The sequence below is a fragment of the Aedes albopictus genome, unplaced genomic scaffold (genome assembly GCF_035046485.1).
Source record: "Aedes albopictus strain Foshan unplaced genomic scaffold, AalbF5 HiC_scaffold_22, whole genome shotgun sequence".
NCBI lineage: Eukaryota > Metazoa > Arthropoda > Insecta > Diptera > Culicidae > Aedes > Aedes albopictus.
Window position 1 is genome coordinate 103,994 of NW_026917002.1, and position 25,669 is coordinate 129,662.

Genomic DNA, 25,669 nt, shown 5'->3' on the forward strand with positions numbered 1-25,669 from the left:
CTAGTTCTGTTCGCTTGTGTTATTTTGCAACTTTTATGCAGTTAAACACTTGTTTAGGACAAACGTCTTGAAATCCCGCTTCAACAGTACATAAGCACTTCAGACGCACAAATGTCAAGGAGCAAGCTTCAAACAACTGGGTTTTTATTATTCTGTTCTTGCTCACTTGTAATTAGCTTGAAATAAGAAGATCAGGTGCACTGGTTTTGTTTACGAAGAGATTTCTGCGCTCGAAAACGTGAGTAGGTGTCAAAGTCGGTCATTATGGTGACCATTTTGGTATTCTAACAAGTCTGTCCTTAAAAGACGCTCCTAGGATAAGCATGTGGTGGAATTATCCCCTGGGATAGTTGATGGGGCGTATTGCCCCGTTTGTTTTGAAAAGGCAAATTTTGGAACGTTTTCGAAAAACGTTTCAAACCTTCCATAGCCGCCTCTCCAAAGGCAAAGTTCACATGCAAGCACTTCACTAACTTTAGGAACAACGATTTGCAGTGGACAATAGATGGAAAAAGGCGCCAGTTTTAGATATATTGCCATTTCTGCTTAAGGAGGGCATATTATACCATATTACACGAATAGCAAAGCTTACTGCTCACTAGCAAACAGCATCCTCATTCCACGGACCTCCCAGCCAACACGAAGTCATAATGATGTAGAATAGGATGCTTAAGTGGAGGTCATATGCGTACATGCTCCCATTTAACCGCGTGTAAAGTGTACGCATATCGCCTCCACTTTAGCATCCTCTTCAACATCATATACGATCACTGGGTAGGCATTAAAGTCACCCGCTATTACCATCATACAGTTCAGCATATGCGTGAACAACTTGACTGATTACCGCGGAGGCGCATAGCAGCTACAGAAGAAGACCCCATTGACTTTGACGACCTCGAAGCCATCGTAAGGCACGAGGTAAGGCATATTTAGACACCAACTCGTGGACTGGATGTCCATATCTCCGCCATTTTGTATGTATCTATGACCCATTTTCCGTTATCAGCGGATACTCGGTATGGGTCCGCAATGATGGCGAAGTCCGTCCCCCATTCAGTGACTGCCTGACACAGCAGTTTAAGGGCTGCTTCACAGTGGTTCAGGTTTAGCTGCGTTATCTGCACTGTGACTTGTTAGCTGAGCCTCTCTTGAAGCCCTGGGCACCTTGGCGACGGGTGCTTACTGCTCGCAGATTTCCAGGAACAAATCAAGCTCTTGGGAGGATTTGTGGAGTATTGCACCTTAAGGCCTTCGCCTCAATAACGCCTATAAATCTTGCTGCTGGTAGGGGTCTCGCGACTTGTTTGTCTTGAATGACATAAAGCAAACCTACGGTAGCTTATGTATGCCTAGTGGACGTACAGACCGGCCCACATTGTGCTTTCTTAGTTTAACCTGCTCTTCGCACTGTGCTGCAGTGCTGTCACAAGCTTTTCCACATCCGTGATCTCGTCCAGGTTATTGACCATTATTGGAGTCGCTTCTGCAGTGAGAGGCGGCACTCTTACAGGTTTTGTCACACTTGATTCGAGAATCATTTCACCCGTACAAGTCGTCAGCTTCATGATCCGTGAGCTTGGCATCGCTTTTAATAACCTTCAAAACATCTAAGTCTGTCTTTCCACTAGGGTTCAGAGACCGACTTCTCCATGGCCTTCCCTAATCTGTGGTGGCTACTGCTTCCTTTAATCCTCGACAGGCGTCAAAGTTTCCATGACGCCTGGCCGGGGTTCGACGTACCGTAAACCGGGGTCGAATTGATAATTCGGGTACTACATTGTAATTCCATTCTAGGAACTTAAGCGTCGTAATGATCTTAAACTTTTTACGTCATCTTGTTCATAGATGTCTAGAGATGAGTGTAGCCTTTTAACTCTTTAAATAAAAGTTAGTTTTGCCTTTTTTTTAGCAATTTGCACTTGACAATCTCACTTAGTTAAAATCATTGCTACTAAACAATCGATTCTATGTTTTAACATTTTTGTGGATCCTTGGTTGGGAAGTAGCCTAGGACACGGTTTATGTGGGAAAATATTAAAAAAATGGAAAAACTCCAACTCCTATATATGTACTTTTGGAGTTCCATTTGGGTCCCATATCAACTGTACAAAATTTCAAATCGATTGGAAAAACTATAGCACCCGCCATTCTTAGTTTTTCATACGATTTACTATGGAGAAAATTTGCTTCTTCAAAGAAAAATCGCTTGGTGTCATCCCTTGATCCCTTAAAATAAGCCAACGAATGATTTTTGTAGAAGATATCACGAAGAATAAGACCTCCGAAGACCGCAAAGCGATGCGATGTTCATGAAAAAAGTTATTAAGCCTTACCCGATCGATAAAATTACGAGATTTTATTATTTATTGTTATTCCTTACGTGTTAAACGGCGTTGCCATGCTATTTGGTTTTCAGCCAATAGCTTTCTCCACATGCCTTATATCGCTTTGCGGTCTTCGAAGGGCTGATTCCTCGTAAAATATCCAACAGAAATCATTCATCGATTTATTTTTAGGGGTTAAGGGGCAACTTATTTTCTTTGAAAAAGTGATTTTCTCCATAGTAAATCGTATGAAAACATAAAACGGCTGGCGCTAAAATATAATTTCTCTGATCGAGCTGAAATTTTGCACAGTTGTTGATATGGGCCAAAATGGAACTCAAAAAGTGTACAGGACTAAAATGTCTTTTTGTGTCCCACACTGGGAAGCTATGTAGCTATTCTGAACATGAATTGATTAAAACAAAGTACATTTTAAGACGAAATAGTTATATATTCCCTCCCCCTGGATATTCGATCTTGACGCGATGGGAGGGCTTAACCCATTAGCACTTTAGCGCCAGTTCATTCTCCACCGCTTGGACTTTGAGCTAAATATATCTATTTTACGAGTTGAGCGCAAGTGAAAGAATCGCCGTAAGTGCTAATGGGAACCAAAGGAGTATCCGTCGTGCATTTATCACAAGTCAAAAACAAATTATAATTCAGCTTGCATAGACCTAATCTTTGCATTCTTTGAATTTTCTCAAATTTAACAATAATTGTTAAATTTAACGTAACGCAAGAGTGGGTAGAGGAGGTCTCTGCGTCACACTCATCACTCGTTACTTGAATTCGTTAGTACACAGGACAGGGGACGCTAGGATAAGTTGACTTACAGCCTTACAGATTAGTTACGATGGATATAATATTACTTTGGACTGAGATGATCACAGATATGTAGAAGACGACTAGCGAAATTAGAAACGCAATTTGATACATTATTGACTATATTTTGACAAATAGGGTTTGACACATTTCTTTACAATATCGAATGGAAGCTCAAAAAGTGTTATCTAACATTAATATGAGAGTTATTTGGGGATGATGCTAGTGCTGTCAATGACTAACATCGGTTATTGACACTATTGGTAATCAGCTTGAAATAATTTTCAGAATGTATTATAAAATAACTGAGGATATTATTGTTTGGGGAAGCTGTCAGCAAAACTAGTTGCCCATATCGGCTAAAAACTCTAGTTCTGGTAGCTGTCTTCGAATAATTTTCAGAAATATCAAATCTTTAAAAATTAGCTACGACACATTATTTTTTCTTTTTGCTCTTTGTATATTTCTTAAGAATAGTACTCTGAAGGCGTTAACATAGACATAGACACCCTTTTTTATCTCTGAATGTTGTCCAGTGACCTCGGAGATTTTCGATTATTGAAATATTGTTCAATTATCAAATCATCTTTGGAGCTTGCATTCGATCAAAACACTAGTGCGATGGGAAAAGTTTAAAAAAGTATTTTTAAAAACTACTACGACCCAATGCTAATTACTACACACTTTGCTCAAGTTGACGACATCGTCTAGTCCATCGTGAGTATTGGTCCTAGTAGGGGAAAAGTTGGGAAAGGGTCCAGGCTTTGCTATCAGCTGTCCTGCAGCTCCACCTGGTCACTCTTCAAAAAAAAAAAAAAAAAAAAAAAAAAAAAAAAAAAAAAAAATAGTTATATATTCAGCTAATCATTTAAGTGACGATTCATTCAAATGACAAGGAATGAGCTCTGGTTGACTGAAATCTTTTTAAACATGACTTGAACCAAAAATTCAGGGGAGATTCAGGGGGATTTCAAGGATTTGCTCGATATCTTGTGTAACTTACTTGATAATTTAATTCATATTATGATTTTTTCCCCGCTAATATCTAATGAATGGCTCTCAATGGATGAAACAAGGTTCAACTTTCAACTTTGATTTTAAATATGATCGAGCCAATATTTAATTACACGGATTTTTGTTTTTAATACTGGTTTAGGAAAAATATGTAAGTATATGCAAACTTTTTATATTGTATCAAATCTAACTCTTTATCTTTCGATAGAGTCTAAGAACACATCGATTGAATGGTCAAAGAACATTTTCATGTATTCCAGAGTGTGATAATTTACTGATACGGCACTCAAAAGAAAAAAACATGCACGCTTCATATTTTATTATTGTGAGAACTCTCGTCGTATAATTAGCTCAAACCACCATGCAATAACATACAGCAATCTAACGCTCGAAACGTCCCATCAGACCCTTGATCTTGCTCTCAGCTGCACCCCAATCGAGCAATCCACGCAGCTCGTACTCTTTAAGCTGCTTCCCAATGGCACTTGCGTGAAGAACCAAAATTGGCTTGATATCTACATTCTTGTCATCCTTGTACAGTGTCGGTTGGATGGCTGGTGTGTTTTGTGCGTGTTTGGTACGCAAAAATGGGGCCGTTGTTAGGGAGAGGATGACCTCTGCAAGATCAGAATTGGTTATTAAGACATCTTTGGACCACCAATGACTCAAAACTTACCTAGGGGTCCGTGCTTGAGCATATCAACCTGGAGGGTCATCATTGAAGGAACTGGTTTTTTATAGCTCAAACGTTGCAATAGCAGTGCCAAAGTTTCATAATAAGTGAAGATGAGCTCGTCCTTCGATTTTTCCAGTACGTCATATGCTGGTGACGATGTCAGGAAGTACATCAAATCAATGATTGGTGAACCAACCACACAGTTCTGGTAGTCTACCTGTAATATAATTGATATGTCCCAAATTCAAAGTTCGATGTTACTTTATATTTCAACAGTACTCACAAAAATAGCATCAACCAGTTCGTTGTTGTTGTACTTGTACATGATATTGTTGGTCCAAAAATCGCCGTGGCATAGCACCTTCAAACCGTGGAAGTCACTGCAGTAGGAATCGATTGCTTTTTGCAGTGCTTTGGCAGGCAGTGCTTTCAATTTGGCTGCGATGTTACTGTCTATGCCAAGGGTCGAAGCGTTTTCAGCTACAACCGTAAGAGCATCGGTGAAATACTTGAGCTTGTCCTTGTGATCAACATGGAACGTTCCTTTGGAGAATTTGGCGAAGTCTTTAGGATTCTGTAATGAGATAGATGCGTAGTATAGTGCAATGAGTTCTCCATACATATATTCTGATAGAAATACAGTTTTGAAGTTTTGAATATTAAAAAAAAAAACCACAGAACTAATGCAAGATAAAGGTTTTGGATAACACATAAATATAAAAAATAATCAATATAGCAGTGCAATAATATTATTGCACTTTAATACATTACCACAAATTAAATTGAAATTTTCCAATATTTTTATTTTTTTTTTAGTTATTGCCGGGAATTTGTTTTTGAATTATAGCTTTTGTTGTGTTTTTAAGCTCGTAGAAGTATAAAATTAACTTCAATATCCGTTTTTTTTCCTCAACAATTTGCTGCAAAATGATTTTTTTAGAAATTTTCGTTGGAGAATGTAATTGAATTCTCTTGTCATGGTGTTTGGACTTAGCAGCTGACAAATGATGAGTTTTTTTTGAAAATCAAAATCAAAGATTTTTTGTTATATCGCTTTGGAATAAAGGGTACATATCTTGATTACCTTCATTTCCTCTAATTGGCACATTTGTGCTGTTGAGAGATAACAGTTTTGTGTATTTTTTCATCTGTTTAGTCTTTGTTTTATGTGATGTAAACTGTTTCAATAATTCAGCCATTACTTATACGTATGAGTGTAAACAAACTTTTATTTACGTTGCCTCTGTGATTTACCACAACAAGTTAAACAAAAAGTGAACAGAAAAAGTTTTAGCTCCCCGTGTTTTCATGCGCTTACCATCAATTTATCGAATTTTGGCTGCTAATATATTTTATTGAGAAACTCTGTGGTTCAGTTGGTTTTCTAATGGAAGTGTATGTATGATAATTGTAATTCGTCGGTACGGTGGAATTTAAAAGAAGAACAAGAAGAAGAAACGCTTGAACAAGAATTCCTGGTGAAAAGTGCAATTTGTTTGGTTTGGATCGATGATGCGACACAAAGGCTCTTGGAATAATCAATTTGCGCATAGGATGCAATGTAGTAGTGATGATGCAGTGAGAAAAAGTCGTCATTTTCGTGAATCATTTCGGTGTGCAATACAAATGTTAACGTGTCAAATGAGTGCAACCAGAAAAGTGTCACCGTGTCGAAAGTTATTTTCATCAGCTATCGGCTTACTGCGTTGAAGTTTGTGTACAGAAAAAAACCCACATGCTTTGGTTTGAAAATTTTGTGAACATTTGACTAGCCGAAGTTTTTTTCTTTGTCGGCAACCGTGGCCCTGCGAAAATGGGCTCCAGTCGTCCCAAATCAAGCCGCAGCTGTCAGCAATGGAAGCAGTGTAAAAAACGATGCATGATGCGACGCTGCCACCGGATGAGAAGGAATAATCGTGATTTCATATAAAACTGCGTGATTACGTTTACAACAAACAAATTGAGGAATCTCAATTCAATGGAAGAACGCTGTAGACATGCCATGTGATTTTCCGGTGAGTTCGTTCCTGTATGAATTATTACATATATAATTTTTCAAAATAATCCAATCGCATAACTTAATCATACTGAATTCCTAACAATTCCCTTACCAGAATTTCATCTCCTTCCTATTTACGAGAGCGTCGGTGAGTCGCTGGCATCTCGATAAATAGATATCATCCCTTCCCTACTACCCCTTCCCAACCGTGTTTCTTATCGTTTCAGAGAGCGGTCAATGGCGCTTAAGCCTAGGCTTATTAGCCAGGACGCAGTGTAAATGCCTGTGCCCCATCCCGGAATCAAAAAGGCCCATGGAGTGACGAAATTTCTTAGCTATGTCACTCCCAACTGTGGTGTTTAAATATACTAAAACACTTTCACTCACTGCAACACATCTACATGATTTACTCGAATACACTTACAAATCTGAATCTTGTCGCATCACTCGCTTATAGTGACTTCCAAATCATCCCATTCCAAATATCCAACTCCTTGACACCTATGGGGGCGTCGGTGAGTCGCTGACCTCACCTAAAGTAGGTGTCATATCATCACATCCTTTCCTATCCTCGTAACGGAGAAGATGGGCGTGGCCGGCAATGGAAGTTCTCTTGTCTTTTTTACTTCAACCTCTAATTGGATAGCTGTTCCTTCCCAAATAGCATCCCATAAGCAATTTAGAATAGAAGTATTAAAGTTTTAACATGACAACTTTCAGTATGCAATCTACGAATTACTCCGTTACCACGCAACGCAACGCAACGCAACGCAAGTTAAACAAAAAGTGAACAAATGAGCATGAGCATGAGTATAGCATGAGCATAGATGACCGCACAATTCGTAGTTGCTACTCCGTGATTGACCAGAGCAATCGAAATTGCACAGGGATCCAATGAATAGGGCTTGGGACTAGCTTACTATTCTCAATGTACACAGTTCGAGAGCTCTCAACTTTAATAGGGTCAATAACGGCGCCGGCCACGTCCTTACGGTCATCGAGAATGGGAGGGAATATTAGTAAGACAAACGTTGTTATAAAGACCGCGAATCGCTGCATCTCCACGTTTGTCTCAGGAAGGACTTTTTGTTAGTAGGGTAAGGTACATTCACTAGGAACAGAACTAGCTGTAAAACAGTTTCTTAAGCTAAAGTTTGCTTAAGAGTGGTTTGTTCCACTGTTGTAGAGCAAAATTGTTCGTTGGGTTGTCAGTCCGGGAGTCACCTACAGTATGCGGCAGGAAAAAATGCGAAAGTGTTTTTCAACTTCAAACCTCATTTTCGTCCATTTGACATTAACCAATCTATGTTTCAACGTTCCATGATCTATAATAGGCTAGTTTTCTGAAAAGTTAATTCAAAAATTTCCCATTTTGGTCACTAACCTTTACAGGGCGGCGCCTGAAGATGAAGACAACCAGAATTTTCAAACCGCAGAAAATCGCACAGGTCGCTAAATTTCGCATCTAATAAAACAAAATTTTTGATTTTCTCTACAATATCATCAAATATATGTACTTATTTCATCTGGTATATGAAACTACATGGCTCTGGATCAGTGTGGTCTGGTTGTTCATCGAATTTGAGCTAATTTTGTTACTGTTATAGTCATTTTGTTTAATGACCATTGGGCGCGCAGTTTATTGATATCCGCTTATTAGGCCTACATTATCACATGTTAAACATCAAATATGTTCATTTTTATTTTTCAGTGCTAGAATATAGACATTGACTGATACACTGTCATGAAAAAATAGTCATACATATCCAATATTTAGCGTGTAATAGTGCCTTGAACTTTTCGCATTTTTTCCTGCCGCACCCTGTATGGTTGATGATATGATTTGACAATGGATCAATATACACAAACCGCCGTTAACAACCGACCACCTTTCGACACAAAAACTAGCCAAAAAGAAAATGCTATCGCGCGTCTCCATTCCACTAGGGAGCAGTAACCTTTAGTCTATTTCACACAGAAATACACTGAACGCGACCCACTTGTCGGCGCCCGGATTTTTTTCTCGACCGGCGAGCCCGAACTAACACTTTTCACTCTTTTGTGTAAATGCAAAAAATGAAACAAAATATTTTTATTATCAACTAAAAGTGTATTGGGAACTAGTGCCGACGGGAAGCGAAAAATTCGGAACCGATTCGATCCACCGCACACTAAATTCCAAGTTAAACAAAAAGTGGACAAAAACCATAAAACATGAAAAAGTTTTATCCGTCGCAATTTTTTTATTTCCGATTTATCTAGGTAGTCAAAGTTAGCAATCGAAAGACAAAAAGTAGTTCTTTCAAACGAGGTAAAATAATAGTTGTTTCTTTGGGAAATCTAAGATTTCTGCAGAGCCAAAGTTTAGCCATTTGTTTGGAGATTTCATATTTTTGGGCTTCGTCCCGAAAGGAATATTCAAGGAAAAAAAAGTTTTCCTAACAAATGCCTTTTTATGCCTATATCGAGTGAGCATTTTCAACGTTTTCCTTGCCAACGTGGCCAAATACAGGAATAAATTTAATACTTTCTCTTCCTTCCAGCGTCTCTTTAAATTTGTATGAGTTATACATAGTTTCTCGACACTGTCGAAAATGTTTTGACATAAGCGTTGGGCAATTTTAAATCGATGTTCGCAACATCGATGTTTTTGTTTCGATTAATCGATTTTTTGAATCGATGTTGAAGCGCCACAAAATCGATCGAATCGATTTTTTACTTTCGATTTTTCTTTCGATTCAAAAATATCAAATTTTCAGTTTTCTTCAGAATGCATTATCTCAACGTTATATCAATTTTCGATAAAGAGTCTTAAAATCATTTGATTTGATATTACTTTTAAGGAGCATGGGCGCATATAGCCGAGGCGGTAAACGCACGGGTATTCAGCATGACCATGCTGAGGGTGACGGGTTCGATTCCCGGTCAGTCCAGGATCTTTTCGTAAAGGAAATTTCCTTGACTTCCTTGGGCATAGAGTATCTTCGTGCCTGCCACACGATATACGCATGCAAAATGGCCATTGGCAGAGGAAGCTCTCAGTTAATAACTGTGGAAGTGCTCATAGAACACTAAGCTGAGAAGCAGGCATTGTCCCAATGAGGACGTTACGCCAAGAAGAGAGAGAGAGAGGGCGTCCGATATGTGAATATGCAAATTGAAATTGTAGTTTTGAGGAATCAAAATGACTGTTTTAGATTTGTTTCCAGTTTCCTCCAGGATTTTTTCCATAGCTTGCTGCAGTGATTCCATCTTGAACTCCTCCAGAAAATCCTTCAAGAATCCATCTAGGGATTCCATCAGAAATTTCTTCGGGTTTTTTTTTCCTGCGATATCTTTAAAGGCTCCTCCAGTGATTGTTCGAATACTGTTTTCGAGGTTTCCTTCCGGAATTTCTCCACAGATCATTTAAAGTGTTTCTTCAGAGATTTTTTCAAGAATATCTACATATATTTCTTCCAGAGTTCCACTGGAGATTGCTCCAATAATTCCAATTAGATTAATAAAAAAAATAATCTGGAAATGTCTTAAAAAGTACTTTAGAGGTCCATCCAAGTATTCCTATAATAATTCGTCTAGAAATTACTGCAGACATGGATTTCTTCAAATTTTTATCCAAGGATTCCTACAGAGATTCTAACAGGAACTCGGTAAGAATTCCCTAAGGAATTGCTCATGGGATTGCTTCCGGGATTCATCATGGGGTTTCTTAACAAATTCCTCCTTCCTTACTTCTGTGATTCTTTCGGAAACAACTCCCAGGATTTTTTTTTGAAAATTCCTTTTGAATTCCTCAAGACGTTTCTTCTCCAAGGATTCTTCTCAGATTTCCTCTAGGGAATCCTCCAGGAGTTCATTTCCTTCAAGATTTCGTCCAGAATCCTCCACGGACTCATCTTGGAATTCCTCCAGAGACGGTTCGATGTACAATCTCAATTTTTGATATAAAATGAATCATCCCATGAACTTGTACTCCATGCTGCAAACGAATCATTTTATGGTTTTGCATTTTTTATAATATCGAATCGATGTGAAAACATCGATTCAAAGCATTCGATTTAATCGGTGAATCGATTCTGCTGGTCCAATTCGAATCCATTCACAAAAATAGATGTCTCAGCCAAACTTGTCTAATGCTAATTTGACATCCATGTGCACAACAGAACATGTGCTCGATGAACAAATTGAGATTTGAATTATGAAAAGAAATCCACAAACTCCGGTGAGACTCGAACTGCCGTTCACAAGAAACACGTAAGTTCTACCAGAAGCTCAACGCATCCCGCGAAGGCTACGTGCCGCAAGCCGAAATCTGCAGGGATAAGGACGAGAGCCTCCTGACGGACAAACGTGAGGTGATCGAAAGGTGGAAGCAGCACTTCGACGAGCACCTGAATGGCGAAGAGAATGTAGGCACGGTGGACCAAGGCAGCGGAGGAAATGACTATGTTGGTGCAGCAGAGGACGGGATCGAACCAACTCCCACGCTGAGGGAAGTTAAGGATGCCATCCACCAGCTCAAAAACAACAAAGCGACCGGTAAGGACGGTATCGCAGCAGAACTCATCAAGATGGGCCCGGAAAAGTTGGCCACCTGTCTGCACCAGTCAAGATCTGGGAAACCGAACAGCTACCGGAGGAGTGGAAGGAAGGGATAATCTGTCCCATCCACAAGAAAGGCGACAAGTTAATGTGTGAGAACTTTCGAGCGATCACCATTTTGAATGCAGCCTACAAAGTGCTATCCCAGATCATCTTCCGTCGTCTTTCACCTAAAGTAAATGAGTTCGTGGGAAGTTACCAAGCCGGTTTCATCGACGGACGGTCGACAACGGACCAGATCTTCCCCGTACGGCAAATCCTCCAGAAATGCCGTGAATACCAGGTCCCAACGCACCACCTGTTCATCGACTTCAAAGCGGCATACGACAGTATCGACCACACAGAGCTATGGAAAATCATGGACGAGAACAGCTTTCCCGGGAAGCTTACCAGACTGATAAGAGCAACGATGGACGGTGTGCAGAACAGCGTAAGGATTTCGGGTGAACTATCCAGTTCATTTGAATCTCGACGGGGGCTACGACAAGGTGATGGACTTTCCTGCCTACCATTCAACATCGCCCTGGAAGGTGTTATGCGACGAGCCGGGCTTAACTGCCGGGTTACGATCTTCACGAAATCCGGCAAATTTGTCTGTTTTGCGGATAACATGGATATTATTGCTAGAACAATTGGAACGGTGGCAGAACTGTACACCCGCCTGAAACGTGAAGCAGCAAAGGTCGGACTGGTAGTGAATGCGGCTAAGACAAAGTACATGCCGGTAGGTGGGACTGAGCGAGACAGGACTGTTGTGGTTAGCACCACCTTCTGAATAGCGAAGAGTCAATAAACGGGCAAATTACCTTCGATCTAATTTGAGATAATGAGTGCCAGCAGAATATGTATTCGAGGAAAATGAAATACAGATAGTTGTATCTTGACTGTTGACTAAACCAGCTGTGTTTTTATTTAAATGATATGCCGATGAAACCTGAACTTATCAAGGACAAGCCTTGACAGCAATGTTACGATAGACGGGGATACTTTCGAGATGGTAGAAGAATTCGTCTACCTCGGTTCCTTGCTAACGGCTGACAATAACGTGAGCCGTGAAATACGAAGGCGCATCATCAGTGGAAGTCGTGCCTACTATGGGCTCCATAAGAAACTGCGGTCAAAAAAGATTCACCCCCGCTCCAAATGTACCATGTACAAGACGTTAATAAGACCGGTGGTTCTCTACGGACGCGAGACATGGACGATGCTCGAGGAGGACCTGCAAGCACTCGGAGTTTTCGAGCGACGGGTGCTAAGGACGATCTTCAGCGGTGTGCAGGAGAACGGTATGTGGTGGAGAAGGATACCAAGAGCTCGCTGCACTTTACGGCGAACCCAACATACAGAAAGTGACCAAAGCTGGAAGGATACGATGGGCAGGGCATGTTGCAAGAATGCCGGACAACAACCCTGCAAAGTTGGTGTTTGCTAACCATCCGGTTGGTACAAGAAGGCGTGGAGCGCAGAGAGCACGATGGGCGGACCAGGTGGAGCGTGATCTGGCGAGTGTTGGGCGTGACCGACGTTGAAGAGCTGCAGCTGCAAATCGAGTATTATGGCGGAAAATTGTTGATTCAGTATTATCATGAATTTGATGTTAACGAAATAAATTAATGAATGTCTAATACCAGAGATGGAATCTATCACTGCTCCAAAAATCGGTTGACCTGTAAATTTAATGGCAACGTATTTATGACTTTCAAAGGATCTTGGCCTGCATTAACAAGAGCGTTTGGAGTAAATTTATCACAAATATTGGCAATAAAGTGCCTAAGTTTTGAAAATGAATCTTCCAAGTGCCTTGCTAGGATTTTTTTCAGATATCCAGTAAAGTCTTAGGGAAACGTCTATCGAAAATCAAACAGAGATCATCAGAAGACTTCACCGAGTTTCTCATTTTGATTCCTTGGAAAACGCCACTAATTTGGAATGAATTTTACTGTGATTAGGAGTTCACTCATCATTCATGAACAGTTTGTATTAATGTTTTTTTTTTAGAAATATGCTTAGCAAGAAATATTTCAATTTACCAATAATAAACATGTGCACCGCGGAGTGATTTATTTCCAAAAAGTGCACTGCGATTTAAAAGGTCTGAAAACCCCTGATACCCCCGTTGGTTTGAACGACACCTCATGCAAACCAACGGGGTTGATTTTTTAATTTGAACTTCTAGTAACCCTGTGGATATCGAAAAACACACTGATGGTTGCCCTTTTTGCTGTTTTGTTTTGATTCTGCGTTCCGTTTCATCCCGTTCCATGAGCAGAATGACGTTTGAACCATTTTTAGTTTGAACTTTTAATTTGTGTACTTAGTGCTAACGTAAGAACGTTGTGCAGATTAGCGGGGGTCAAATTAAAAAGTGTTCAGATTAGATGCGGTCAAACCAACGAGGGTAGACGGTATAATCTATACTAAATCTTGATAATTTTTTGATTGGAACACGAACAGTATTCAACTATGTAGTGTCCTTAATGTTAAAACTGCAGATAACTTTTGATAGGAAGAAAAGACATCTCTAATTTTTTGATATGTTATGTATAAATGTCTCAGCTTTCAATTGATGCACAATTTTTGAAAATCGGTGGTTGCCATCATGGTGAAAAAAAAGTTTTTGTATGAAAATCCAAGATGGCGGCCAAAATCAATATGGCCAACCCAACTTTTATTATTGTAAATAGTAGCTCTATCTTTCCTCTATTCAACAACAATTCGTTTTGAGGTAGTTTTTGGAGAAACTTTCGAGTTATAACGGTCTAAATGAGCCACCATTTGACCAACATCGAGGAGTCGCAAAAAATTTTGTGGCTCTAACTAACGGGGGGTCCATCAATTTGAGTAAGTGCATTTTCCTTATTTTTTTTAGCTAGGACTTTCAGAAAATCGCCACCTTAAACATTTTTGAAGACAAGGTGTAAATAGTGGGCCGGTCTCAGCGAGCCACTATTGTATGTATGTAGTGTAGCTGAGGTGTCTTCATTTCATCATGCAATAACAAATATAATGAGGTGGGCCAAAATACGTTCACTTGGTGGTCCAAAATAGAAGCCCGAGATTCATCAGGAGCTTTGATATTTCTTATATTTACAACAACAATTTTGGGTTTTGTTTGGCTCATCTCGACAGAAAACATGTTGCTCTACGTAATGCCTACTGAAATTATCGATGTTTTATAGTGAAAACCTTATTTTTTGCTTAATTGATCATCCACTTCCTAAAGGGGTCCAAAATACCTCCCTTACCCTAGTGTGCGTTCGGATTATCGACGGGTCGGTCCTCGGCCGACCGGTTACGGTAATGGTGACCGTAGCACCTTACAAATGTCAATTTCTTGATTTTACTTTGGCTTACCAAGCCATGTGGGAAATTGCACTGTTGAAAATGCTTTGACATTCATGTGCACTCGTTTGGTGAGTGACTTAACGATACTGATTTTCTAAATAATAATTCTCCATCATGGGCATATGGTCACAAGCAAAATGTGGAACTTTTTTACATTGCAGGTAGCAAATAGAACTACCCTATTCACCCTTCTGACGATATTAGGTTAAGAAACTACCAAAACTGCCATTTCCCTAATTTCGATTAATAGTATCTCACCTGGTCAATCAAAACTGCACTAGCGGCGTGGAAGAAGGCCAGCTTCTCAAGAGCCATTTTGGATTGCTCCAAATTTAGTCCCAGCTGTTGATTCTCAACGCTGTAGCCCCGCACCGTCAGGTCTTCCAATACCATCAAATTGGACGGAACATCCCACGAGTGGATCAATCTGTAATAGCGTGTTCAAATAGAAATCAATATGGTCCAACCGGTAGCTCACGAAAAACGACGTCGATAAAAAGATAAACCAATCAACGATTGTCAATGGCTGTCATTTAGGGCCATGGTAATGAACCTTCAATACTATAGAAATGCAGCGAAGCGATAGATCACCAATCCTCACAAGATTAGATTTGGCTTAAACGAAAATGTTGGCTTATCTTCTGCCATTTTCATGACGTAATTTTAGGTCAGCTGACCTCAAGGAAGGAATACTTACTGTGGAGCAAGTTCTACAGCGCCGCCAAGTTTGGAAATAACGGTCATCAGCTTGGGTAGAACATTCTTGTAGATGAAAATTTCCTTGTCAAACACATCACTTTTCTTGAATTCTTCTACAAGTTTTCCTTCAACGGGTTTGATCTTGGCGACGAACGTCATCACCGTTTCAGCAGGATTCTCCTTAGATACATACCTAAATATAATAAATAGGTAAAATACATTTCATTATGAGACCCTACAGTTTTAATACTTACTTCACCAAAATACGATTCATAGATGACCTTGCATAAGGGTCGTTGATTTCTGCGGTCGCCGGTTCCACATCGTAGGCCTTGATCTTAACCTCCGATTCCCCATACTGAGACTGGATGAGGTTGGTCAGAAAAAATGAATTGACAAATTTGGTTTCTTGAGTTTTTGGCATTGTTATAACCGTTCGTGCTAAGCCACGCGCCAGAAGACACTGCGTTCATCAATCACCTTTCGCAGACTGAATCGGTAACAATCTATCGAAACTTTGGAAGGTGCAATAATCTCTCGCGCAGCATGATAAACAATTAATGCTGTATTGGTGGTGCTTTTACCCGGGGTGGCGTTATCAAATGGGGGGCCTAGATAAAACAATTTGTCGGTGCCATATAGCAAAGGTTGATAGGTGTTTCTAATGGTTATCAAACTGTTTGAATGATAGCGTGCTGTCTCACGAGACGAGTGAATCGTAGCTATATGTTGCAATGGTCTGACGTTGATTGGTTATTAAAGGACGTTATCATAGTGATATTAGACGATACATTGATTCGGTAGAAAGGGATTTTCGGGTTTCAAACTTTTCCGTTAGAGTCAACAGAAACAATTTGAACATAGTAAACTTTTAATGGCATACTTCAATTGAAACATTTAAAAAGTCTATTGGTTGTCCCATTCTATGCTAAACTCAATAAAACTTAAAATAATTCTAAAGAATGCAATAGTTTTATCTAACGAGAAAAATGTAGATGACACACTGCTTTTCCAATGGTCATCCGATTGAATTTTATAAATGCCAGGAACAATCTTCCTACACGTAGCATTTATCACATGCTTCTTGATACATGATGTCTGATAGATGTCTATCGTTTACTGCAACACAATCAACCTCGAATACGAATCGTCTAGTACAGTGGTTCTCAAAGCGGGTTAAAATGCCATACAGTGGGACGGATTTTGAAAAAATAATAGACTCTAAAATAAAAGTGCTCCGATATTGCTCAAATTCGGTAGGAATTAAAGGGCGAACACGATGAAATTGCCACACAGAAAATATTGTATAACTTTCGATTGCGTTCGCCAAAATAGCTATTTTTTTTACCATGAATAGTATATTATGTGTAGCTCATACCATAAAATTTTCATTAAAATTGGTTGAGTATTGGCGGAGATATCATTGAAACAAGGAAATTGCCACACGAGAATCTTGTACAAACAAACATTTTGGAAAATAGCTTGACTCTAATGGTAAACAAATGAAATCAAGAAGAGCTAACAACTTCACGGTCAACTACCGTCAAGGCACCATTCACCGTGGATCTAAGAGGATTCGGAGCAAATAAGGGCTGTCATTTGACACCAGTCTTATAAACATTGTTGGTGCCGCTTTTAATTGCCTTCATTATAGGTTAAAATTAAAGCAATACCCACAGAAGTAGAAAAATTTTCACAAAATTTGGTGATATAGTACAATTAGTAAAGGGTAGTATGGTCGCCTAATTCCGTGGTAGGTCACCATTCACCGTGGCAGTAGGGACCCATTCACCGTGTATGAGAAATTGTATTCAACTTTGTTTAAAAATGATCAAAACAACCCAGCCAAGGGAATTTTCTTCGTTTAAATTCATTTCAAGTAATAACTTGCAAGATTTTATTAGGAAAACGAATGTTCAAATTTTCGATTTTTTCTAGATATATGGGACAATATGGGGCACGGTGAATGGAGACCACTGATTTTTAGGGTACCAATTTACCGTGCCTTTTTGTTGCAATTAAAAAGTACGAGTAATCGTACTTTCTTGTTAAACTTACTTCGGTAATGCAAAATACATACCTGATATGTGAATTTAATTGCTTCTTGGTGGAATAAAAACGTTACTACATTTAGTTTATCGCTTAAATCACCTTAGCGCAGTTTTCGTTTTTTTTCACTATGAATGCAGTGAACGAGCAGAAACCCGCTTCATGTAAACACACTTTAGTGTCAAAATGATACTTTTAAATGATTCTAATGAGCGTTTTGGCATGGTAATAATACATTAGTGTTGTATTGGTGAAATTGGAGGGAAATTGTCATATCATTCAATCATAATATGGAAATAATGAAAAAATATTCGAAGGCACACGGTGAATGGAGCCCCCACGGTGAATGGCGCCTTGACGGTATCACTTTTTTGCCTTTTCAACGCTGGCGCCCAAAATACTGAACCGATTTCAATGAAAATTTTTATGTGCGTAAAGTATGTATGTAGAAGTAGTTTGTCAAAATTTCATTCAATTTGATCATACCGTTAAAAAGTAATAGCCATATATGTCGCACTATGTCACAATAAGCAGATGTGGTTTTTGGTATAGTGAAATTCAAACTGCTCTTACTTTGAAAGTACTCAACAAAAATGGCTGAAATTTTCACTGTAAACAGTTTAACACAACAATTTTACACTGTCAAAGTTTTTTTTTAAAAATCGGGACAGTGTTACCAGTTCTACAGTCAAAATAGTGCACGCGGAACTAAAAATGGTCAAAAAGTACCTAAAATTTACCTTGAAGCGATTTGAGTTTTGGATATTTACTAGAAAAAGTACTGAACCGATTTCGATCAAATTTTTACCACTTAATTGATACTATGTTAAGAATATCGAGTGAAATTTTCAAACGTTTTGATGAGGTAACAAAAAAGTTATAGCCTAAGTAATTTTTTGAAATGGGTGTACAAATTATCTAAAATCTCATTTTATGATATCGACAATATATGCGCCAATACTCAACCGATTTTAATGAAAATTTTATGGTATTAGCTACACATAATATACTATTCATGGTCAAAAAATTAGCTATTTTGATGAACGCAATCAAAAGTTATACAATATTTTCTGTGTGGCAATTTCATCGTGTTCGCCCTTTATCTTTACCAAAAATTATAAGACTCGTAATGTTTTGTTTCGTCATTAGGGTGGCCATTTTGAAAATAGGGTGGTTCAAAAAAACGACATTTCTCATTTTTTATATTTTTGATCCGTCATAACTTTTGAACCAATAGACCGATTATGAATCTTTTTTACGAATGATAAGATTATTAGTTCTAGATTTAAGAAAATATATCGCGAAACAAAATAAGTCAACTTTTATATGCAAAAATGGTCAAAATATCAGTTTTTCTATAATTTTTACATTGTTGGACCACAACGACTATACATCTATATTAAGGTGGCCCACAGTTATATGAAAAACAAAAAATTCGAAAAATGTCAAGTCTTACCTCCTAAATCAGTTGTTTTGGACTCCCAGAAGCTACGTTCAAAATTTGAGCAAAATCGGTTGAGCCTAAGGGGGCGCTCAAAACGCTTGAAGTTTGTATGGGAAAACTGGGCCAAATGTATGCAGAAATTTTCAATTTTCGAATTTTGCCGCTAGGTGGCGCTGTGAGCGTTCAATAATCAAACCCTTTGGTATTATTGTAGATGACTATATGCCAAAGAACTTTGTCGAAGACCGCAAAGTGATCCAACGTCTGAGAACAAAGTTATACCCTAGGTAAATTGAGGATAAACTTTATTGTCGTTTTTCCAATACATGTAAAGGAATAATATCAATAATGAAATCTCAATACTTTGCCTCACTTTGCCTAGGGTATAACTTTTCTCACAGCCGTCAGATCACTACGCGGTATTCGACAAAGTTCTTTGGCATATAGTTACCTACAATAATACCAATGGGTTTGATTATTGAACTCTTACAGCGCCACCTAGCGGCAAAATTCGAAAACTTAAAATTTCTGCATACATTTGGCCCAGTTTTCCCATACAAACTTCAAGCGTTTTGAGCGCCCCCTTAGGCTCAACCGATTTTGCTCAAATTTTGAACGTAGCTTCTGGGAGTCCAAAACAACTGATTTAGGAGGTAAGACTTGACATTTTTCGAATTTTTTGTTTTTCATATAACTGTGGGCCACCTTAATATAGATGTATAGTCGTTGTGGTCCAACAATGTAAAAATTATAGAAAAACTGATATTTTGACCATTTTTGCATATAAAAGTTGACTTATTTTGTTTCGCGATATATTTTCTTAAATCTAGAACTAATAATCTTATCATTCGTAAAAAAGATTCATAATCGGTCTATTGGTTCAAAAGTTATGACGGATCAAAAATATAAAAAATGAGAAATGTCGTTTTTTTGAACCACCCTATTTTCAAAATGGCCACCCTAATGACGAAACAAAACATTACGAGTCTTATAATTTTTGGTAAAGATAAAGGGCGAACACGATGAAATTGCCACACAGAAAATATTGTATAACTTTTGATTGCGTTCATCAAAATAGCTAATTTTTTGACCATGAATAGTATATTATGTGTAGCTAATACCATAAAATTTTCATTAAAATCGGTTGAGTATTGGCGCATATATTGTCGATATCATAAAATGAGATTTTAGATAATTTGTACACCCATTTCAAAAAATTACTTAGGCTATAACTTTTTTGTTACCTCATCAAAACGTTTGAAAATTTCACTCGATATTCTTAACATAGTATCAATTAAGTGGTAAAAATTTGATCGAAATCGGTTCAGTACTTTTTCTAGTAAATATCCAAAACTCAAATCGCTTCAAGGTAAATTTTAGGTACTTTTTGACCATTTTTAGTTCCGCGTGCACTATTTTGACTGTAGAACTGGTAACACTGTCCCGATTTTTAAAAAAAAACTTTGACAGTGTAAAATTGTTGTGTTAAACTGTTTACAGTGAAAATTTCAGCCATTTTTGTTGAGTACTTTCAAAGTAAGAGCAGTTTGAATTTCACTATACCAAAAACCACATCTGCTTATTGTGACATAGTGCGACATATATGGCTATTACTTTTTAACGGTATGATCAAATTGAATGAAATTTTGACAAACTACTTCTACATACATACTTTACGCACATAAAAATTTTCATTGAAATCGGTTCAGTATTTTGGGCGCCAGCGTTGAAAAGGCAAAAAAGTGATACCGTCAAGGCGCCATTCACCGTGGGGGCTCCATTCACCGTGTGCCTTCGAATATTTTTTCATTATTTCCATATTATGATTGAATGATATGACAATTTCCCTCCAATTTCACCAATACAACACTAATGTATTATTACCATGCCAAAACGCTCATTAGAATCATTTAAAAGTATCATTTTGACACTAAAGTGTGTTTACATGAAGCGGGTTTCTGCTCGTTCACTGCATTCATAGTGAAAAAAAACGAAAACTGCGCTAAGGTGATTTAAGCGATAAACTAAATGTAGTAACGTTTTTATTCCACCAAGAAGCAATTAAATTCACATATCAGGTATGTATTTTGCATTACCGAAGTAAGTTTAACAAGAAAGTACGATTACTCGTACTTTTTAATTGCAACAAAAAGGCACGGTAAATTGGTACCCTAAAAATCAATGGTCTCCATTCACCGTGCCCCATATTGTCCCATATATCTAGAAAAAATCGAAAATTTGAACATTCGTTTTCCTAATAAAATCTTGCAAGTTATTACTTGAAATGAATTTAAACGAAGAAAATTCCCTTGGCTGGGTTGTTTTGATCATTTTTAAACAAAGTTGAATACAATTTCTCATACACGGTGAATGGGTCCCTACTGCCACGGTGAATGGTGACCTACCACGGAATTAGGCGACCATACTACCCTTTACTAATTGTACTATATTACCAAATTTTGTGAAAATTTTTCTACTTCTGTGGATATTGCTTTAATTTTAACCTATAATGAAGGCAATTAAAAGCGGCACCAACAATGTTTATAAGACTGGTGTCAAATGACAGCCCTTATTTGCTCCGAATCCTCTTATATATATATATATATATATATATATATATATATATATATATATATATATATATATATATATATATATATATATATATATATATATATATATATATATATATATATATATATATATATATATATATATATATATATATATATATATATATACAGTCAGGTTTTTTTACGCGGTTTTTTTTTTGCGCGGTTTTCATTTACGAGGTTTTTTTTACGCGGATTTTTGAATTAACGCGGTTTTTTTTTACGCGGATTTTTGAATTAACGCGGTTTATTTTTACGCGGATTTTTGAATTAACGCGGTTTATTTTTACGCGGTTTTTTGAATTAACGCGGTTTTCATTTACGTGGATTTTTAATTTTAAGCCGGAATTTTTCCAAGCATTATTATAGAGTTTTTTCTACATATTTCTGTAGTTTTGGTGCTTAACAGCATTGAAAAGGTAGAATATGATGCAGAGTAATTTTCTGGATATCCAAGGACATCCAAACTGTTCTGAGTTTAGATCCTAAAGTCTACGTCTGTAACGGTAACTTCATGCATTATACAAAGCAACGATTTGTAATATATTATGCCCAGTAAGTCTTTTAAAAGTTCACTAGACAGTTTCAGATCAGTCGGGATATCCTAGGTCATCCAAACTGTTCTGGAGTTTGGATCCCATATTCTACGGGTGCAGCGGTAACTTCCTGCATTATACAAAGCAATGATTTGTAATCTATTAAGCCCAGTGAGTCTTTTGAAAGTTCAATAGACAGTTTCAGATCAGTCGGGATATCCTAGGTCATCCAAACTATTCTGGAGTTTAGATCCTAAAGTCTACGGGTGCAGCGGTAGCTTCTTGCATCATAGGGTAGGGCGGGGCAAGATGAGCACCCTAAGGATCACGTTGAGTTTATTGAAAGTTAACACAATTTTTCAAAGTACCTCTCAGTAGTTCTCTTCTATATCTTGTTTTCTATCATCCATAAACATGGGAGGGTTAAAAATTCACAATAAGGATGATTTATTTGACTAAACAAAAAAGATGTTTTATGGTCAGTTCGAACATGCTACGGGGCAAGACGAGCACCCCTACGGGGCAAGAAGAGCACTTCATTAAAATCCCAATATTTTAACAATAAATTGGTCATACACTGATTGATATAGTGAACCTTGTGTATAGTTATGGTATCACGTTCTAAAATTATCATTTTTTTCGATTATTGAAAAAAATGCGGTTTTATAATACTTTATACAAAATGACCCGAAAAACAATAAACGATTATTAGGTTGCTTATTTTTAGAAATTTACTCAACCAAATAGTTGCAGAGGTTACGGAAACCTATGTTCGGCACTATTGAGTGGATTACAATAATTTCAAAATATTTTCTATATTACCATCAGGGGTGCTCATCTTGCCCCACTATAGGTAAATAACTAAAATTGAATAAATTTTAATGTTTGTTTTTAGAAAATATTTTCTAATGTAAATTAAAATGCTTTGCAGTAAGCTAGTAATGTTGGCTGATAACTAGAATTATGGTAAAAATTTGATTTTGACATAAAAACCTTATTTTATTCTGATGATTTCTTATAAGAAAATGCTAAAATTCCATGCTATCGACTTATTTGACTATATTGTTTAATTCGTTCATTATGAAGTACCTTTTATCAGGTTTACAAACAGGATGAACATTATTCTAACGGATTATGAAGTTGCTTGGGCAAAATTCATCATAAAAGTAGTAAAACGGAGGGGTGCTCATCTTGCCCCGGGTGGCCATCTTGCCCCGTCCTACCCTACAAATCAACGATTTGTAATCTAATATGCTCAGTAAGTCTTTTGAAAGTTCAATAGACAGTTTCAAATCAGTCGGGATATCCTAGGTCATCCAAAATATTCTGGAGTTTAGATCCTAAAGTTTACGGGTGTACCGGTAACTTCATTCATAATACAAAGCTACGACTTGTAATCTTTCATGACTTATTGAACATCTCAAAGTTTAATAGACAGCATCAGATCTGTTGAGATGTCTAAGGACATCTAGATTACATGAACTTTTTTCATTGTACAAATCTATGATTTGTAATCTATTATGTCCAGAGATTATTATTATATCTATGTAATATTGCATCTATCTATCAGATAATTATGTCTATTATGTCTATTTCTGGCTGTTCAATTGACTGATTTGAAATATTTTAAAACTATTTTGGAATAATTATTGATTTAAACCCTGCCTAATTATGTATAGTAACTATTTTTAGCTTGAGAAACTACTGTCATAGCCATAGACTTTAAAAACTGAGTTCCAGAACACTTAGGATTACCTGGAATATCCCAACTTTTTTCTAAGAATGCTTTGTGACCTTTAACTATCAACCCTCGAGCAATCGCGCTGTTGTATTTTGTACAACATGTTGAAATAATCTCGCTTTTCGTGTTCAGTAATTAGCGTAGTGTTGACGGTGGTGGGCAACCGCACGAGTTACGGAAGGTTAAGTGAACATGATTTACTGCCTGTACTTCGACACTTATGCGACAACTGTGAGATGGAGTCTTAACAACCAGTGTTGCAAAACTTCATCTCATTCATTTGAACATTAACCAACAAATCTTTTCAAACATTGTTCCTTCTATTCATGTTCAAAACGATTTCATTCAATCAGGACACCTATCAAATGAGAAGCGAATCCTTGTCAATTGAATACATTGTCACTCGAATGAGTAGCTGGACACGAAACACGAGAAAACCCTGCAAAATTCCGCCAGACTGAAAAAATATCGAATGTCGGGTCAATGTCGGGTCAATTTTTATCGAATGTTGAGCCACTGTTGGACCAACATCGACCAAGTATTGGGTCCATGTTGGGTTTGGTGGCCAAAATAAAAATAGGTGAATGATAGGTTGATGTCGGGTTTGACGTCATCAATGATGGTAAAGCTTTAAACCTTTAAACAATAGCTTGGCAGTTTTTGTAACTTGTAGAAATTTTGAGTGACAGGCAAAAATCTTAAAATGTTGTCTTAAAATAATTCGTGAGTTTATTTTTTAATATAAAATTAAGAAGGAAATTATTGAGTTAAATTTATAAAACATGGTTTTCATTTACGCGGATTTTTGAATTAACGCGGTTTATTTTTACGCGGATTTTTGAATTAACGCGGTTTATTTTTACGCGGATTTTTGAATTAACGCGGTTTATTTTTACGCGGTTTTTTTTTTACGCGGTATGTATCCCCCGCGTAAAAAAAAACCTGACTGTATATATATATATATATATATATATATATATATATATATATATATATATATATATATATATATATATATATATATATCTATATATATAAAAATGAGTTTCAAGTTCCTTTGAGGCAACAAAACTTACGAACGGGTGAACCAATCAGGATGACTCTTGCATGGTTTGATTCGTATTCGTGATGGCTGTGTTTATATGTATAAAAAGTTACGAAAATCAACTAGAAAAATAAGAAAATTGATAAATTACTGATTTTTCATGAACTGGGAAGAAAATCAACACGATCTAAAATGAAATCAATCTAGAGTGCGGTGCTATTTCGAGCTCAACAGGTGTCAAACTACCACAAGACGGCAAGACAAAGTTTGCCGGGACAGCTAGTTTATAATATTTTTTTTCAACGATAGTTCAACTATTTGTACATATCATATAAAAAAATTAGAAATGCCCTTCAAGTTGTTTGTGAGCAGCATATTTATTTTGTGAAAATTTCAAGTTTAACGCTCATAAACGTGTGGAATGACCATGCGTCTCCTTCACTTTAAAAATGCCGTTTATTTTATTTATTTTTATTTATATATGTATGTACATACAGTCATGGGCTACTGGTTAGTAAAAAAATACCAGCGAATTAGTCTGCTGCGGAGTGATAATCCTCCAAGGATTCCTTCAGGCATTCCTTCAGAAGTTCCTCCTGAATTCTTCCATAAATTCCTCCTAATTTTCCTACGGAGTTTTCTTCTGATTTTCTTACGGAATTTTCTTCTAAGGATCCTCCTAGACTTCTTTTTAAGAGATGCTCCTTCTGGAATTTCTCCAAGAGTGCCATCAGAGATTGATCTATGAGTTTTTTCTA

General features: G+C 37.4%; 2 protein-coding genes and 1 long non-coding RNA gene across 3 annotated transcripts in view; 2 read left to right on the forward strand and 1 right to left on the reverse strand.

Annotated features, from left to right (window-relative positions):
* LOC109429111 (uncharacterized) overlaps positions 1-25,669 on the forward strand; it is a 142,659-nt gene that overhangs the window by 100,169 nt on the left and 16,821 nt on the right. The window lies entirely within an intron of this gene.
* LOC109429110 (uncharacterized) lies at positions 4,468-16,253 on the reverse strand. Its single transcript, XM_019704958.3, has 6 exons — positions 15,739-16,253; positions 15,483-15,677; positions 15,044-15,212; positions 5,123-5,413; positions 4,840-5,056; positions 4,468-4,780 (listed from the first exon to the last, which is right to left on the reverse strand). The coding sequence occupies exons 1-6, from the start codon at positions 15,906-15,908 to the stop codon at positions 4,545-4,547; spliced, it is 1,278 nt and encodes a 425-aa protein (XP_019560503.2). The 5' UTR covers positions 15,909-16,253; the 3' UTR covers positions 4,468-4,544.
* Positions 6,241-8,726, forward strand: LOC134284503 (uncharacterized). The gene is made up of 2 exons (XR_009995811.1): positions 6,241-6,854; positions 6,954-8,726. It is a non-coding gene; the product is annotated as an uncharacterized LOC134284503 (long non-coding RNA).